The 15,832-nt window shown below is 40.2% G+C and overlaps 2 protein-coding genes and 1 long non-coding RNA gene across 7 annotated transcripts in view; 1 reads left to right on the plus strand and 2 right to left on the minus strand.

The window, feature by feature from the left end:
- Positions 1-11,711, plus strand: part of znf827 (zinc finger protein 827) — a 66,427-nt gene extending 54,716 nt beyond the window's left edge. Inside the window, exons 7-15 of one of the 4 annotated variants that reach the window (XR_013283827.1) lie at positions 116-170; positions 273-373; positions 2,172-2,309; positions 4,518-4,689; positions 5,473-5,639; positions 6,201-6,413; positions 7,176-7,362; positions 8,090-8,142; positions 8,286-8,381. Coding sequence is in view for 3 of the 4 variants with exons in the window: in XM_077523470.1 (XP_077379596.1) it covers positions 116-170; positions 273-373; positions 2,172-2,309; positions 4,518-4,689; positions 5,473-5,639; positions 6,201-6,413; positions 7,176-7,353; positions 8,286-8,943 (1,682 nt within the window). In the remaining variant the exon portion in view is untranslated. Of the gene's footprint in view, positions 1-115; positions 171-272; positions 374-2,171; positions 2,310-4,517; positions 4,690-5,472; positions 5,640-6,200; positions 6,414-7,175; positions 7,363-8,089; positions 8,143-8,285 lie in introns of all 4 variants that reach the window. The other 3 variants (XM_077523472.1, XM_077523471.1, XM_077523470.1) reach the window with 3 other exon arrangements.
- Positions 1-15,832, minus strand: part of mmaa (metabolism of cobalamin associated A) — a 33,410-nt gene that overhangs the window by 5,206 nt on the left and 12,372 nt on the right. The gene's annotated exons all lie outside the window — the stretch shown is intronic.
- On the minus strand, positions 12,017-12,817 carry LOC144020218 (uncharacterized). The gene is made up of 2 exons (XR_013283829.1): positions 12,348-12,817; positions 12,017-12,259 (listed from the first exon to the last, which is right to left on the minus strand). It is a non-coding gene; the product is annotated as an uncharacterized LOC144020218 (long non-coding RNA).

Here is a 15,832-nt window from a genome sequence, read left to right on the forward strand (position 1 = left end):
CTTCAACAGTAAGCATATATTCTTGATCCTCTGCGAGGAGCTGGGAGGTCAACATTCGTACGTATGTCTTAAACTGCCCCGAGGTGGCCACAAATGTTGTGTTTTTGTTTTCCAGAAAAAGTGAGCAAAGCCAACAACCACAAGGATGGCAACATGGTGGGAATTAACAGGTGAGTCGATGACAACAAAGACCATAGAACAAAAAATAAATAAATAAATAAAATGTGCTTGTTGTAAACGTGGCTTTTCGGTCTCCTCTACGTCTTTTCCAGTCCGTTCTTGGACGAGTGCTTTCGACAATCACCCTTCAACTCGCGCTCCAAAAGCTCCTCCCCCGCAGAGGCCAGCTCCTCCACCCGGCCGCCTTTCCACGGTAACACGCACACACGCATGCTCTTTTTAGTAGTGGAAAACACACAGGGAAAGACAAAGGCATTTCCACCCACATCTCAATTAACTACATTGTGTCAACCTCCAGCTCCCTGCTTAGATCTCAAACGAGCCTTTGGGCTCCGTGCCCCCCTTGCCTGGGGCGACCCCCCCCCACCCACCAGTCTCCTTTCCTGTGGCAGCCGGCAGTCCAGAGGTTAATTAGCCTGTGCCAGCTTTACCTGTCCCTCTGCCAGTTAATGGAAATCTGATTGGCTCCTGGGTGTCAAAGAGTGGCCTGAAAGTTAATTCAGCACCCCCGCCACACGCACGCACACACATTTTTTCCCCTGTGCGTTTGAACCGCCGCTGCTCCCTTTAACTCCACTCCTCTTTTAAGTCGTTATCTGCTCTCCGTGTGAACACATCCGCACCCGCGCTTCCTCGTTTCACTTGTCTCGACTCGTAATTTTTAGACAATTTTTATTGTAAATGCTGCATTGTATCCTGAATATTTTCCTGCTGCTACGGAGCTGGAGAGTTGGCATCAGTGGAGAAACAAAACACAAATATTTTACAAAAGTTGCAAACAAAATTGCTGAAAAATGCACAAATATGAGGGAAAATATTTGTAAAAATATATACGTATATAGATATTGGGAAATATGCCAAGGTATTAAAATGTGCAAAATATTTTAACAAATTTTAAAATGTGAGGAAAACTAAAAATATTTCAAAATAATACAAAACACTAAAATATAAAATATTAGATAGAAATAGAAAAATACACCAAAATGGATATTGTTAGAATTGAAAAAAAAATGCTGAAAAATTTGAAAATACCGGTAAATACATTTAATATTAGAAAAACAAATTATTAAACATACAAAAATATAAAAATCTTGTTAAAATGGTGCAAAATATAATGCAAAAATATCTGTTGAAACAGTACTGATGAATTCAAAACTATTAGATGCAAATTACAAAAATATAAATTAAAAAAAATGCCAAAATATTATCAAACATGGCAAAAAGTTAGATGAATAAACATCAGAAAAAATATTATTAAAAAAATACAAAAATATTAAACTAGAAAAGTACAAAATTAAAAACATAATAAAAAAATCAAAATACAAAAGCAGATGAAAATACATTCTTAAACAAAAGAATAAAAATAACTATAAAATAATAGATCAGATAAAAACACACATTAGGACAAAAATATTCCATGAAAATATTTCGGGAAAAATGAGAGGAATAGCAGATGAAAAATACACAAATACTAGGAAAAGAATAGAAACATTTTATCTGACAATGCTAAGCGCTACATCAATTTGATTTATTATTTACAGTATGTATCGACACATTCTGCAATGGAAACACAAATCAGACCAACCTGCGTGTGGCTTTAATGTTGTCTCGTTAAGTCATGGGGGTGGTTAACCACAATCCGATATCTCTTGCCTGTGTCCATCTCTGTTAAATGGAACTAATTAGACAATCAGCCGCCTGAGACCCTGCAGAGTCGCCTAATTGGCTTAATCGGCTTGCTGTTTGTCAGGTGGCCGCCGCCCAAGTTTGGCCAGCTTGTTAAAGCCTGACGTGACCGGACCGTGCCTCTCTTCTCACCTGTGAGGCCTTGATTGGCTTAGACTCATTAGAAGGTCTGGGAAATAAATACCAGACTGCCATTTTACCCCCTGCAGTTTGGGAATCCCTGTCCAGACCCTGCTAACGTCAAGGCTACGCCAAAAACGTTCACGGGTCAACACGGCTGAGCTTTTTGTGTGTGTGTTGTGTAGACTCTGAAAAGGAAGAAGGTGAACCGGGCAACGGCATCGCCCAGTGGCGGCTCAACGAGCAGCTCTACCCGTGTCCCGTCTGTGGGAAAGTGTTTGGACGGCAACAGACGCTATCGCGCCACCTGGCCCTACACACAGGTAATTTCGCCTCGCCGTAATCATGACCAAAATAGTCACGGTTATTATATTATCACATTTTATTTATTTATTTTTTTAGATATTTGTATTTATTTTATTATGTTTATTAAATTATTGTTTTTAAATTAATTCAAATATTAATTTATTTTCATTATTTGTTTATTTTACATTTATATTTTTTAAATTATTTTTTATTATTATATATTATTTTATATTACATTTTATTACTTTTTTTTTTTTTAATTGTCTCTTGAAACTATTCAGAGAGGGGCTTTTTGAAAAGTTAATATGTATGAGAGTCATAAATTAATAGTTATAAGGACTTAAATATGAAACAATTATTGAAACATTTTGAATTATATCACGAGTATACGAGGCCAGTACATGTTTTGACAAGACCACCATATGCCCATGGCTTATGGTCACCCTACAATGCCCCCCATCCAAAAAGCCATAATGATAATGATGAATTTCTTACAATAAACAAAATACTCATTTGCATTTACTTCATTTGATTTGCATTGCATTGCTTGTTGTATATTATTAAAATGGGTTGAACAAATATCATTTGATGAAAACATGGGGAAATTGTTTACCACATAAATCATGTGCAACCAAAACACTTTTGCCAATGTTGCGCTAACTTAGGATGTGACTTCAGAGTTGTGAATTTTGGTGAAATGAGGTTGACAAGACTAGATTAACCTTCCTTTTAAAGAGATTGCAACCATGATTAGTCTCAGCGGGAAAAGTGCCCCATTTCCTCTGCTAGTGTGGACCTTGGTCCACTAGCACCTTATCTCAGGGACTGTGTCATGAATTTGGGTGTTAAGTTTGACCCTGATTTTAAATTTGAGAAGCAGATTAGTTCTGTTGTACAGAAAAGTTTTTATCAGCTTCGCCAGATAGCTAAGGTGAAACCAATTTTATCAAGACTGGACTTGGAAAGATTGATTCATGCTTTTGTTACAACTCGTCTTGATTATTGTAATTCTTTGTATGTAGGCATTAGCAAGACTGCTCTTGCCCGTCTGCAACTTATACAAAACTCTGCTGCTCGTCTGCTTACTCAGACACGTAGACGTGAGCATATTACTCCTATCTTAGCATCACTGCATTGGCTCCCTGTGCACTATCGAATTAATTTTAAGCTTCTGTTGTTTGTTTTTAAATGTTTGAATAATCTTGCACCTCCCTATTTATCTGAGTTGCTTCACCCTTGTAGCCCACCCCGATTACTAAGATCAGCTGACCAGTTGCTTCTGGTAGTTCCGAAAACAAGGCGGAAGCTTATGTGGTGACAGAGCGTTCGCGACTGCTGCTCCCAGGTTGTGGAATCAATTACCACTGTATGTTAGACCGGCCACTTCACTCCTGGTTTTTAAATCACGTTTAAAAGCATATTATTTTTCCCTGGCCTTCAGCACATAGTATTACTGATATTTACAAGCAGTAGACTGGCATGAATTTGTTTATAATATTTTATGTGTTTTGTGATTTCTAAGTATGTTTTTATATTTTATCTGGTTTTATTATCTTATTTTATGTGCAGCACTTTGGTTCCATTGTGGATTTTTAAATGTGCTATACAAATAAAGTTGATTGATTGATTGATTTGAATGATGCCCCCCCCACATCCTTCATCGATCCTCTCATCTCATTTTTGGGACTTTGCTGAAAAAGCTGATCCTGAACGAACGCATCCGCCGGTGCTGGGGATGGCAAAGCGCTCCTAATGGAAGAGCGCACAAATTGAGACTCGTGTAGAAGAAGCTAACCCGGCACAATTGGACATGCTCGCGCACACGCACACACACACATGCCATCTGAGCGCGTTGGCTGCGAACAGCTTGGCCACGCCACAGAGAGCAGAAGCTGGGGCATATGTCACCATGGTGGTCCTTTTTGGTCTCCCCGGCGACATAAAGGTTGCCCGGCTTTGTGTCCTTTGGGCAAATGAAGTGTGCGCGTGTTTCAACATAGCAATGAACGTGCTGTTATGTTGATATATGACAACGAAATGACATGAGCATACAGTCTATGCCAAAACAAGGTTCGATTATGTCTCATGAGCATTTTTTTCCCGTCCTCGTCGGATGAAATTCACAGCAGGTTTAGTGAAGGTGAGGCAGGGCGAAGTAATTCCATATAAACTGGCTCCTAATGTGAGTTGATGTTTGCGTGTGTGTGTGTTTTTTTTTGTGGCAGAAGAGAGGAAGTACAAGTGTCACCTGTGCCCGTACGCCGCCAAGTGCAGGGCCAACCTCAATCAGCACCTGACCATCCACTCCGTCAAGCTGGTCAACACGGACGCCGAGCAGATCGTCGCCGCCGCCGCCGCAGACGGCGCCGAGCGCAAGAACTGCGCCTACTACTACAGGTGATCGTCAACGGCCGCTGCATGTCTGACAACTAGTTCTGAGACTAAACATTTGAGGACACCATTAGCAAGATGCAGAAAAAAAATAGTTCTTCCCCATAATTCAGGTAATGAATATATAAGAAGTAAATGATAATAAATACAATATTAAAGCTTTTTAATAAAAAAAAAAAATCTGTTTTGACATTAAACATTTTAGGACATCATTTGCAAAATGCAAAAATAAAAAAAATGTTTACAAAAAAGTTCCTCCCCATAATTCAAACAATGAATACATAATAATTAATTGATGAAAATTGATGGACGGATGATTAATAAATACAATATTAATGAAATTCCTCCATTTAGTGCTGCCCGCCTCTAAACTTTTGGGGACAATGTGCAGGATTCGGCCTAAAAATAAAATATTAATAGAAGAGATCCTTGTGTTCTGGCTGTAAACCAATTAATAATGTTTTTGACTTGTCAGTACGAAAGCAGTTTAATCATCGGCACACATTATGCTCATGTATTGCGTGGCCAAGCGACATTATTAGCTTAGCTTAATATAAAGACGGGCGTCGTCGTGACTTCCTGTTTTTCAAGTGAAACGACTTCCTGTTGCTTTTGGTGGGTCTAATGAATCCATCATTGGACTAATCTGCATCAAAGCTCTCAAAAGGGAAGCCAAGCTGCGCCACTTAGCAAATGCGTGCTGGCGGTGCTTGACACATCGCGTCTCACTCGCTTTTTTTTTTTTTTTTTTTTTTTTTCTTCCTCTCTGTCGCGCGCTCGCTTTTGCAGCTGCCACGTTTGCGGCTTCCAGACGGAGCTCAACGCGCAGTTCGTGGGCCACATGTCGCTCCATGTGGACAAGGAGCAGTGGATGTTCTCGCTCTGCTGCAGCGTCTGCGACTTTGTGTGCATGGAGGAGGGCGACATGAAGAGCCACATAAGCGCCGGACACGCAGGTACGCACCTTTTTCAAATCGTACGCGGGTCACAAAAGTGGCAGCTGGGACGTCTTGAAAAAGACTGACTCTGATTTCAAATGTGATTTTAAGAATATATTTACAATTAATACCTTTTAAAAAGTAAATTTTCTACTTGCTGTCAACTGATGATGACATCACCTGTGCTGAGGAAGTATGTAATGACCAATCGTGGCTCACTTTACTGACCAAACCCAGAGAAAGAGGTGAGCCATGATTGGCCGTTCTTCATCGGCACAGGTGATGTCATCTTCAATCGTTAGCAAGTAGAAAAATTACTTTTTAGAGGTATTGATTGTACCTGAAAAATAATGAAGTAAAATATTAACTTTTTACTGCTGAAAATTATCCCTTTAAAAACAAAGTTATGCGTCAAATGTAGGTTATTAAAGCAAAAGAGAAATTGGTTTTATTCCAGTTTTGACTGACCATGAAGGAGACTACTGATAGCTTTGTTGCTAACTTGTATCTACATATATCTGTTGACCTTTGTCCTTTATCTGACTTCTTCGTCCCCCTTCTCATCTCGTAACATTCCAGGCGTGAACTCGAGGAGTCCTCTGAGCGAGACCAAGAGCACGTCGTCGTCCCTCTCGGCGCTCAGCGACTCACTCAACAGCTCGGAAGGCGGCGACTTCACGCACGGCGCCGGCGAAGAGCTCAAGAGCCTGCTGGCCCCGCCCTCCTCGGCCGGCAGCCAATCCAGCTCCGGGAGCCACTCGGGCTCGGGAACGGAGGACAGATCCGATAAAGGTAAAAAGGATTGAAATGGAAGTACAGTCGTGCGACTTACTTCGGAATATTGCGGAACATTTTTGTACTTTCTCAATGTTGTAGAATGTAATTTTCAAATCGTAGCAGCTTCAAATTCTTCCCGAAAAAAGGACCGGATTAATTTTTTTTATTATTATTTTATTTTAATTTAATAATTTTTTTTATAATTTAAAAACAAATAATTTTATATTTATGTAATGTAATTTTACTTAATGATTTTTTTAATGTATTATAATTTTATTTATGTATTTAATATTTTAAAAACAAATCATTTTATATTTATTTTTTTTAAATGTAATGTAATTTTAATTGATTTTTTAAAATTTAATTTAATTACTTTTTTTAATTGAATTTAAAAACAAATTATTTTATATTTATTTTTTAATATAAAGTCATTTTAATTGTTTTTTTTTTATTTATTTTCATTTATTTTTTAGAATTTAAAAACAAATAATTTTATGTATTTGTTCATGTAATGCCATTTTAATTTATTTTTTAAATTGATTTTAATTTATTTTTATGATTTTAAAAATAAATAATTTTATATTTATTTTTTAAGTGTAATGTAGTTTTAATTAATGATTTTTAATTGAATTTAATTTATTTTTATACTTTAAAAACAATTTTATATACAGATTTTTTTTTAATGTAATGCTTTTTTAATTAATGATTTTATTTTATTTTTTAATTATTGTTGATTGTCCGCCAACGACCGCCAACTTTTACCTCCCCCCCGGCCAGGCTTCGAGTGCGTGTTCTGCACGTTTGTGTGCAAGACGCGCAGCATGTACGAGCGCCACCTGCAGATCCACCTGATCACGCGCATGTTCGAGTGCGACGTCTGCCACAAGTTCCTCAAGACGCCCGAGCAGCTGCTGGAGCACAAGAAATGTCACAGCGTCCCAACCGGAGGACTCAAGTAAGGAAAGCAAGTACAAGTCACACCTTTCCTAAACTCCGCCCATCCTCCCCCCTCCCTCCCTCCTTCACCTGTCACACCACCACACACACACACACACACACACACACACACATACTGAACATAGTGTCATTGAGGGATTGTTTACAAGGGAGTCATCTGAAATTAACCCTTTCATCTCACGTAGACGTTAGCATTGATGCTAATATTGCTATTAACAGTGGTGTGATCATTCTTTACACCAAGATCATTACACTCATCACAGTATTTTCTTTCTTTCCTTCTTTTCGTGACTCCAATTCCAAATTTGTCTGTGTATTATTGAAGTGGCACCTTGAGATATGAGTAATTTGTTACGCGACCATGCTCGCAACTCAAAATACATGTCTTAATCATCTTGCTATTGAAATGTATTTTGAGAAAATTGCCCGACGTATTTGCATTAGGAAAGAAAAGAAAAGAAAGAAAAGTCATTCGCAACCCATCCCATCATTTTCTTGTCATCTTCCTCTTCATTGTTTTTAGTTTGAGGAGCAACTCCCACCTGTTTCTGATCCAGCGTCGCTGTGGTGTCGTACCACCAAAATAAAAAATAATAATACGACAGCCAATCTATCATGAGGCAGGCCAAATATCAGTTGTCTTGATGTCAGAGGTTTTTGGAGCCTGAAATTCGACGCAGGCGGCCGCCTCCAAATTTGATATGCAGGAAAAACCCTGTGATTCTGTTCTGCAGGGTTTGTGAGGCGCTTTGGGGCCCAGAGCAGATGAAAGGTGCTATTTAAAAATGTAAGTGCCATTCCATTCCTTCACCCCGCGCCCTCTCTCCCGTCCATCACGATCAATAAACATCCGGCCCCGCCCACGCCGGCCCCCGCCCCACGCCGCCTTCAACTCCTTCTCCTGTCCTCTGACCCCGCCCCCCTTTGCAGGTGCCCCTTCTGCATCTACTCCAGCAGTCGTCCGGCGGCCATGGAGTGCCACCTGAAGACGCACCTCCAGACGGAGCACCGCTGCCGCATCTGCCAGGGGCTGTGGCCCGACCGCCCCTCCCTGGAGGCCCACGCGCGGGCCCACCGCCTGGGCAACCACTACCGCTGCGAGCGCTGCGGCTACCTGTCCAAGACGGCCAACAAGCTCATCGAGCACGTGCGCGTGCACACGGGCGAGCGGCCCTTCCACTGCGACCGCTGCCCGTACCGCTGCAAGCGCAAGGACAACCTCAACCTGCACAAGAGGCTCAAACACGCGCCCGCGCCCCGGGCCCAGGTGGCGGCGGCGGCGGAGGAGGGCGGCGGCGGCGGGGAGGGGCGGGAGACGCCGGGCCGGCTGGCCGCGTCCCGGGCGCTGCGCTCCGTCGCCATGACCCGCACGCTGGGCGGCGGCCCCCGTCTGGCCCGCCCCCGCGGCGACGAGGACCCGTACAGGAACTGCCAGCGGGCGCGCCTGATCCCCCTCACCACCTTGTTCAGCCACAATTTCACATTCCAGCCCTCGCCCCGCCTCCCTGCCGCCGCCCCCTCTCCCGCCTCACACAAACACTCCTTCCTGGCCTACCTGGGACTCGCCGAGAGGGCCGAGACGCTTTGACTCGTTTTTGCAATCAGACCACCAGAAACATTTCTAAGAGCTGTACATGCTAACAAGAAAAAAAAAAAAAAACATTTATATCCAAAAGCTGCTTTTTTTTTTTTTTCCCCCTCCTAAGTTGACTGAATTTGACGACGGCTACGTTGGACGAGCGCTTAGCCACAGTAAGCTAACCGTTTTCAAGCTAACCGATTTCTAGCTGCATCGAGATAGCATGCCTCTTTCTGTGTTTCAAGCTAGCTTAGGAAGCTAACGTTAAGTTTTTTTGGTCGGGTTTTTTTCCGCCGGCGGCGCGACGCAGACGACGGAACCAATGAAAACGGACAAAGGCTCGTTTCCAAAGCAGACGCCTCAAATCACGCACTTATTTATCAAATCTTGTACATAGTTTTGTAGCCCCTTTTTTGCCCAGCGTTTTTCATTTTGGTCATTTCTTTTCATTTTGCTATGATGGTCAAACCATGTTATGCTGAGCTGCTGCCTGACGTCACCTCTTCTTTTCTTTTTTTCTGCTAAGCAATGAAAATCAAACCTAAAAAAATTTGACAAGCATCCCGATTGAAGATCATTTTTTGCACTCGCCCGATCCCCGACGACAAAACGATTCGAAGCCGTGCTAACGGGTTAGCGGAGGCGGCCGGCTGGAACTCGTTGGTCGCCGCAGAGCCGATTCAAATGGTGCTTTTTGAAGCTTTTTGTAATTTTTGTGTACAAAAAAAAAGAAGCTAAATAACTAGAAAAAAAAAACTGTTCCAAAATGACTTGAATGAATGTATTTTTGTTGATGTAAAGAAAAAAAAAAAAGTGTGAACAGGGACATCTTGTGTGCTGGTAAAAAAAAGAAAAAAAGACGGAAAATTGCCTTTTTTTTATGTTTTTGTTTCTTTTTACTGAGCCTTTGTCATGAAATATGTTTTTACTAACATCGAACATCCCTTAACTTTCAGCAGACTAACCATACGATGGGCATTCGATGAAAAGCTCCTCAGCTGTTGCCATGGCAGAAATTAATAATCGTGGATGTAGGCCTGAGCTGATATCACAGTCAAGTATTTTTGCCTTAACAACAATCAAGTACGGGAGCTCTTTGCTTTACAACCGAGTTGTCATTTAACCCGAATTTGTACACGAGTCAGAAACTTACGCCGGGAGTAAACTCACAATTACAATCACAGTAAATATTTAAATAAAATCAATTGATTCTGAGCCTTCTGCACCATATTTTGTGTTCTCAGGCACATCAGTAGTCATAAATCTGCTATTACATAGTTTTCTTACTACCAAGTACTTTTGAGATTTTTTTTTTTTTAAGGGGACTGAGTACAGAGCCCTGTGGAACACCATCAGTGTCTGTGATCAACTATCGTGCCCATCCCTCAAAAGATCAACTTTGCACTTAATTTCATGAGGCAAAAGCACTTAAAACACTTTGAAAAAGTGCTGGCTGGGGAAAACAACTCAATCAAGACACCATTAGGCTCCGCCCACTATCGTTAAATGGAGGCAAATTGTGTGAATTACAGAGTCGGAGGTGAAGCTCATCCTGGGAGCTCAAAGGGCCCCCAGGCTAAATTTGTGATCAGCGTTTTGTTTTTTGTTTTTCTGCACAGTGCTGCACTTTTATGCCACGATGAGACTCGACGGACGTGTTTGAAATACAATAATAGTGCAGCACAGCTTTTTGGTTCAAATTCAATTTGATTTTTCAAAAGCTTTACTTGTTATTAAGTTGCTTGTTGAGTGAAAGCATGTATCTCCACATTTTTTTATTTTTTTTGTAATTATGTAAACATCAAATATTTGATCATTGGTATAAAAAAAATAGGTCAAATGTTTTTTTGTTTTTCAAAAATTGAAATTTTTTTAATTTTTTAAAACAAAAACAGATTTTTTTATACATGTAAAAATAGGAAAACCGTTTTAACTTCAAAAGAAAAGCTTTTTCTTAAAAAAAAAAAAGTGGAAATGTGGATCTACATGGTTTTTTTTGGTTTTTTTTTTTTTTTTTTTTTTACTGGACAGAATCATCATGTGGCCTTCAAAGCCTGAATCCCTTATTTGTAAAGGGACCCTGTCTGTACCCTTTTTTGTTGTTGGTGTCCATGACATAAATGCATTTTTTTTTCGATCATTGTTTTGTATTCTTTTCTACGTTACATGATGCCAGATTGGACGAGAGAATTGTTTTCGACCAAAGCGAACGTAGTCGCGGGAACGTGATGTTAGGATGCAATCCGTCACGTCCCGTTTTGTTTTGTTGTCTCCCTCTTCTTTGCCAACTTGATATCAGTGTCTTGTTGCAATTCAATCAAGCCCCACCAAAACACACACATCATAATAATAAGCAATTATTCGAGCCTTGCTATGTTGTCATCAATTTTGGTCTGAAAACTTTGCACTCCCCCTGCTGTTAGCATGACTTCTCAACACTTTGGTCCCTCAATTAGCATCTTAGCACTTATTTTTCTTGGTTAGCGCCGTTTTTATGATGGAGAGGAAAAAGAAGAAGAAAAAAAAAGGTTCAACCCACTGCATCTGCTCTGGTAACAATTGGTATATGCTGTACAAAGCTTTTTTTTATATGATTATTATTATTATTACTCCATGGTTAAGGCTGTACAGGGTTGTGACAATAACTGGTAAATAGATCATTTGTACTTTTTTTTTTTTTGTTTTGTTTTGTTTTTTGGGTATTCTTTTTCATGTTCGACATGCCGAATTTAAATGTAACAGGATTTGAAAGTAAAGCTTACATCAAATATTAGCAAGTCTTGTCTTGTTTCCTCGCACATTCCAACAGTCAAGTACTTTTAGTATTGTTGATACACTTTAAATGGGCTCCAAGGTACTAAATAGACTTTTTTTTAATTGGCTTTTTTTTTTTTTTATACTGACTGAAAATGACATCACAAGGGCTGAGGTAACCAATCACAGCTCACCTGTTTTCTAGGTTTGGTCATGTGACATTCACAAGCTGAGCTCTGATTGGTTACCTGAGCCTTTGTGTTGTCATTTTCAGTCGACACCATGTTGCAAAATGTGTTTTTAAAAGATACTAATTGAACATGAAAAATAATGTAAATGTAAAATTTATTATAGGCAAAATAATATTTTAAAGTATCTCTTTACAAATGTGAGTTAGGATCATCTTCACCTTCATTTTTTTCACGTCATTTTTTCTAATTTATCCTCGTTGTCGGAAGGAATCCGATCGGCCATGCTGTTTTGTTTTGTTTTTTATGAGGCCGACGGGAAGGAGTTTGCGCTAATAACGAAAGTTGCAGCACGTTCGCCGCCAGCCAAAGGTCGCCGCCGCCTAATGAAAACAGATGAAGCAGAGATAAAGTGTTTGGCGGCATTAAGGGAGTCATTCATCAGCGTTAGCACCCGCGGCTACGGAACACCTTGGATGGGCGCGAGGCGAGCGCTTCCTTTGCAGCGGCTTCTTTGACGTTCGCATCCTCTGGGCTCGACGCACTCGCCTTTGTTTTTTTGTATACCATTTTCGCCATATATAATCGACAACTACGCTCCTCCGGAGACGCAACAAAAGTCTCGTTTCCATAATATTTCCCTTCAAAGGGATTTGGGGTTTTGTCGCCGGTGTGACCTCAAAGCCTGGCGAAGTTCAGCCGCCATCGGAAGTGCGATCTCCTCATCCGGCGTGTTAACGAGTCTTCCTGGAGCGCGTGCGAAAAGCGGCTTCATGAAGTTGAGAGCAGGCGCGGAAAGGCTCGCTTGCTGACCTCCACCCCAAAGTGAGTGTTGATGAAGGCGCCCGCAGTTTAGACAACCAAACAGCGGCGGAAAAGAAACACTCATTTGGATTGGATTTTTTTTGGGTGGGGCAGCACGTCGAGTTGTGAGATATGCGTTCAATTGCAGGATTTTGTCAAAGTAAAGTAAACCCCCGCGTATTCACTGAAATTCACCAAGTCACTGATTTATTTATTTATTATTTTTGCGGTCGCTATCCTGTTTTATTTACTGGAAAACTCATCTAAAATCGCCTCAACTTATTCTGTAATAAAGTAATATTTTTTGTTAAATATATTTCCTTTTTATTTAATTTTGACTGTATATATATATGTATATATATATATATATATATATATATATATATATATATATTGGTATACAAAAGTCCCTTTTTTATTGTAAGATTTATGTTCCAGATGCCCCCCACAAAGAAGTGAGCAAATTTTTTTTAATATAATTTTAAAGCTTTATGCATATAATACCACAATATATGCATGGGAGATACAGGTATCATTAATACACTTAATACTGTCTTCCATTTGTGGCTGTCCAAGTTCTAAACCGTAGTATTTGTGATGTTGAATGTGTGTATGCCTTTATCCAATTAATGACATTAAATACAATTCACAGACAAAGATGAAAATGGAGGACATTTTCGCTAGATTTATAGTAAGTTTTATGAATGTAAAATGTATTTTTTTAACTACTCATTTTCATATATATATATTTTTTTGTTTTTATTTCATTAGATTTTGTTAATGGGATACTTGACTCATTGAACAATTTTCAGCAGTGAAAAGGTAATATTTTATCCAGAATGAATTTAGTAACTTCAGAATATTTTTCATGTACAATGAATACCTTTTAAAAAGTAATTTTTCTACTTGCTGTCGACTGATGATGACATCACCTGTGCTGAGGAAGTAGGTAACGGCCAATCATGGCTCACCTGTTTTCTGGGTCAGGTCAGTAAACTGAGCCATGATTGGTCGACTCGTTACCTACTTCCTCAGCACAGGTGATGTCATTATCAGTCGACAGCAAGTAGAAAAATTGCTTTTTAAAGGTATTCATTGTACATGAAAAATTACCACATTAATTATCGACAAAATGTGAACTTTTTACTGCTGAAAATGGCTCAGTGAGTCAAGTATCCCTTTACCTGTCATAACCTTTTGCAGCATCCTGTCCACCAGAGGTGGAAATTTCCAGGATCAGGTCGTCGTTTTCCCGCACGTTGGAGCCCTTTCCGCACCATCAGGGATCGATAGCGCGTTAGCTTTTTTTTTGTTTGCGTGTCGGCGGCTTTATTACGGTTGCGCGTCGAGTTGGGAGCGAGATGAGCTCCCGCTTGTTTGCCAAAAGTGTAATCCTGCCGTGACCCGTCGTGACCCGGACCGCTGAGGAAAGCTGCTTAGACACGAGTTCGCGTCGGCGGGAGCTCCCGGCAAACCCTCTCCTGCCTTTTTCTTTTTTTTTTCTTCTTTTTTTCGCTGCGTGCGTGCTCACCTCCTTGCTTTTATCTCGACTGTTTTTCTCCCCTTCCCACGGCTTTCACGCAGACATCCTGCAAAAATTGGCCCGTCAGAAGATCCAGATCAAGTTTGTGGAGCCTGTGAAGGGTGCGACATGACGATACCTGATAGATAATTGGACGTCATCGCCCGCATCTGGCAGAAAACGAACCAAAATTTGGCAATTGTGTTCAACAGAACGTGTCAGGTCTTACGTTGCTTCTACTACCTTCGGCTACTATGTCCCGTTTTTATATCATTTACAGGCACTTAAAAAAAAATGTTACACACATCGAGAGATGAATGGAATGGAGAACACAAAAATGTTACTTGAAAAAAAAAAAATAAATTGTTTCCCTTAGGAATTCTAAGTACATTTTACCAGTTTATTAAAAAAAATTTTTTTAAAACTACTCAAAGGTTGAGGAACAAACTCACAACCTTGAGGTTGAGGGACAGCCACTCTACCACCTGAGCCATGCCGCTCCTGCTGTGTGTTAGTATACTGACGGTGTTAGGCGGGAATCCTTGTACCTCCAAGAGACCAATTTTTTTTTGTCTCGTTTTGGACACACCAGCAATGCAGTGTAGTGACACACAGCAAGAGGGGCATGGCTCAGGTGATAGAGTGGTTCTCCCAAGTTGAGGGTCAAAACTTGAGTAACTTTGTCTTTTTTTTATTTTTTTTATATATATATAAATATACTCAAAACTCTCCTTGTAAAATTTTACTTAGAACTTCCTTTTTTTCACTAGTTTTTTTTTTTTTTTCCAAATCTCACACTATACATCTACAGTTATGTTCTGGGGTTGGATCCCAAAAACGCACACAAAAAAAAAGACTTTAACACTTTATTTGCGTGGCACTAACTAGACTAGACCAGACCAACGAGAATGTATCAAGAATCACGAGGCGCTAAGCTAACTTGGGCTTTGGAATTGCACAGAGGAACAGCGGTTATAATCCGACAAAAACACACACTTCTCAGTCAGGCTTATATAGACAGCGAATTTGTCTGATTGGCTGTGGCTAGACATGTGGACAGGACTGACATGGAATTATCTAATTGGCTGTTGACCAGAAAAAGAGATTAAAGATTCATGACATCACATAGCTCCTGACATCACATAGTATCTTACGATTTGAAACTAGATGCTGGTTACATCAGTTCAAAACAGACACTTGACCACACAGTCATGACCAAAACATAACCCTTGCATTGCCCAAGCATAACCCTTGCATGACCCTAGTCATGACAGTAAGCATAACCCTTACATGACCCAAGTCATGACAACAGTATAATCATGCCCAAAGACGTGCACTGAAAAAATGGGAATTGATATTAACTTGAAAAAAGAATTAATTAGTAGTGAATGACCTGAAACACGGTACTTCCTGTTTTCAATCTTCTTCAGACAAATTTAGTTGCCAACTAAATAGTGTGCCACCATCTAGTGGTCAACAATGGAATAACACCCAAAACCTGTGACAGTTAGCGGTTTACTTTATATAGAACGACCTCATGTAAACATTTTACAGGCAGCATTTTGTGTGACATATAAAATACACGTTGCTTTCAACACTGAGAATTCCTGCTCGGTCACATCTGTTCTTA

This window comes from Festucalex cinctus, chromosome 6 (genome assembly GCF_051991245.1).
Source record: "Festucalex cinctus isolate MCC-2025b chromosome 6, RoL_Fcin_1.0, whole genome shotgun sequence".
NCBI classification, from domain to species: domain Eukaryota; kingdom Metazoa; phylum Chordata; class Actinopteri; order Syngnathiformes; family Syngnathidae; genus Festucalex; species Festucalex cinctus.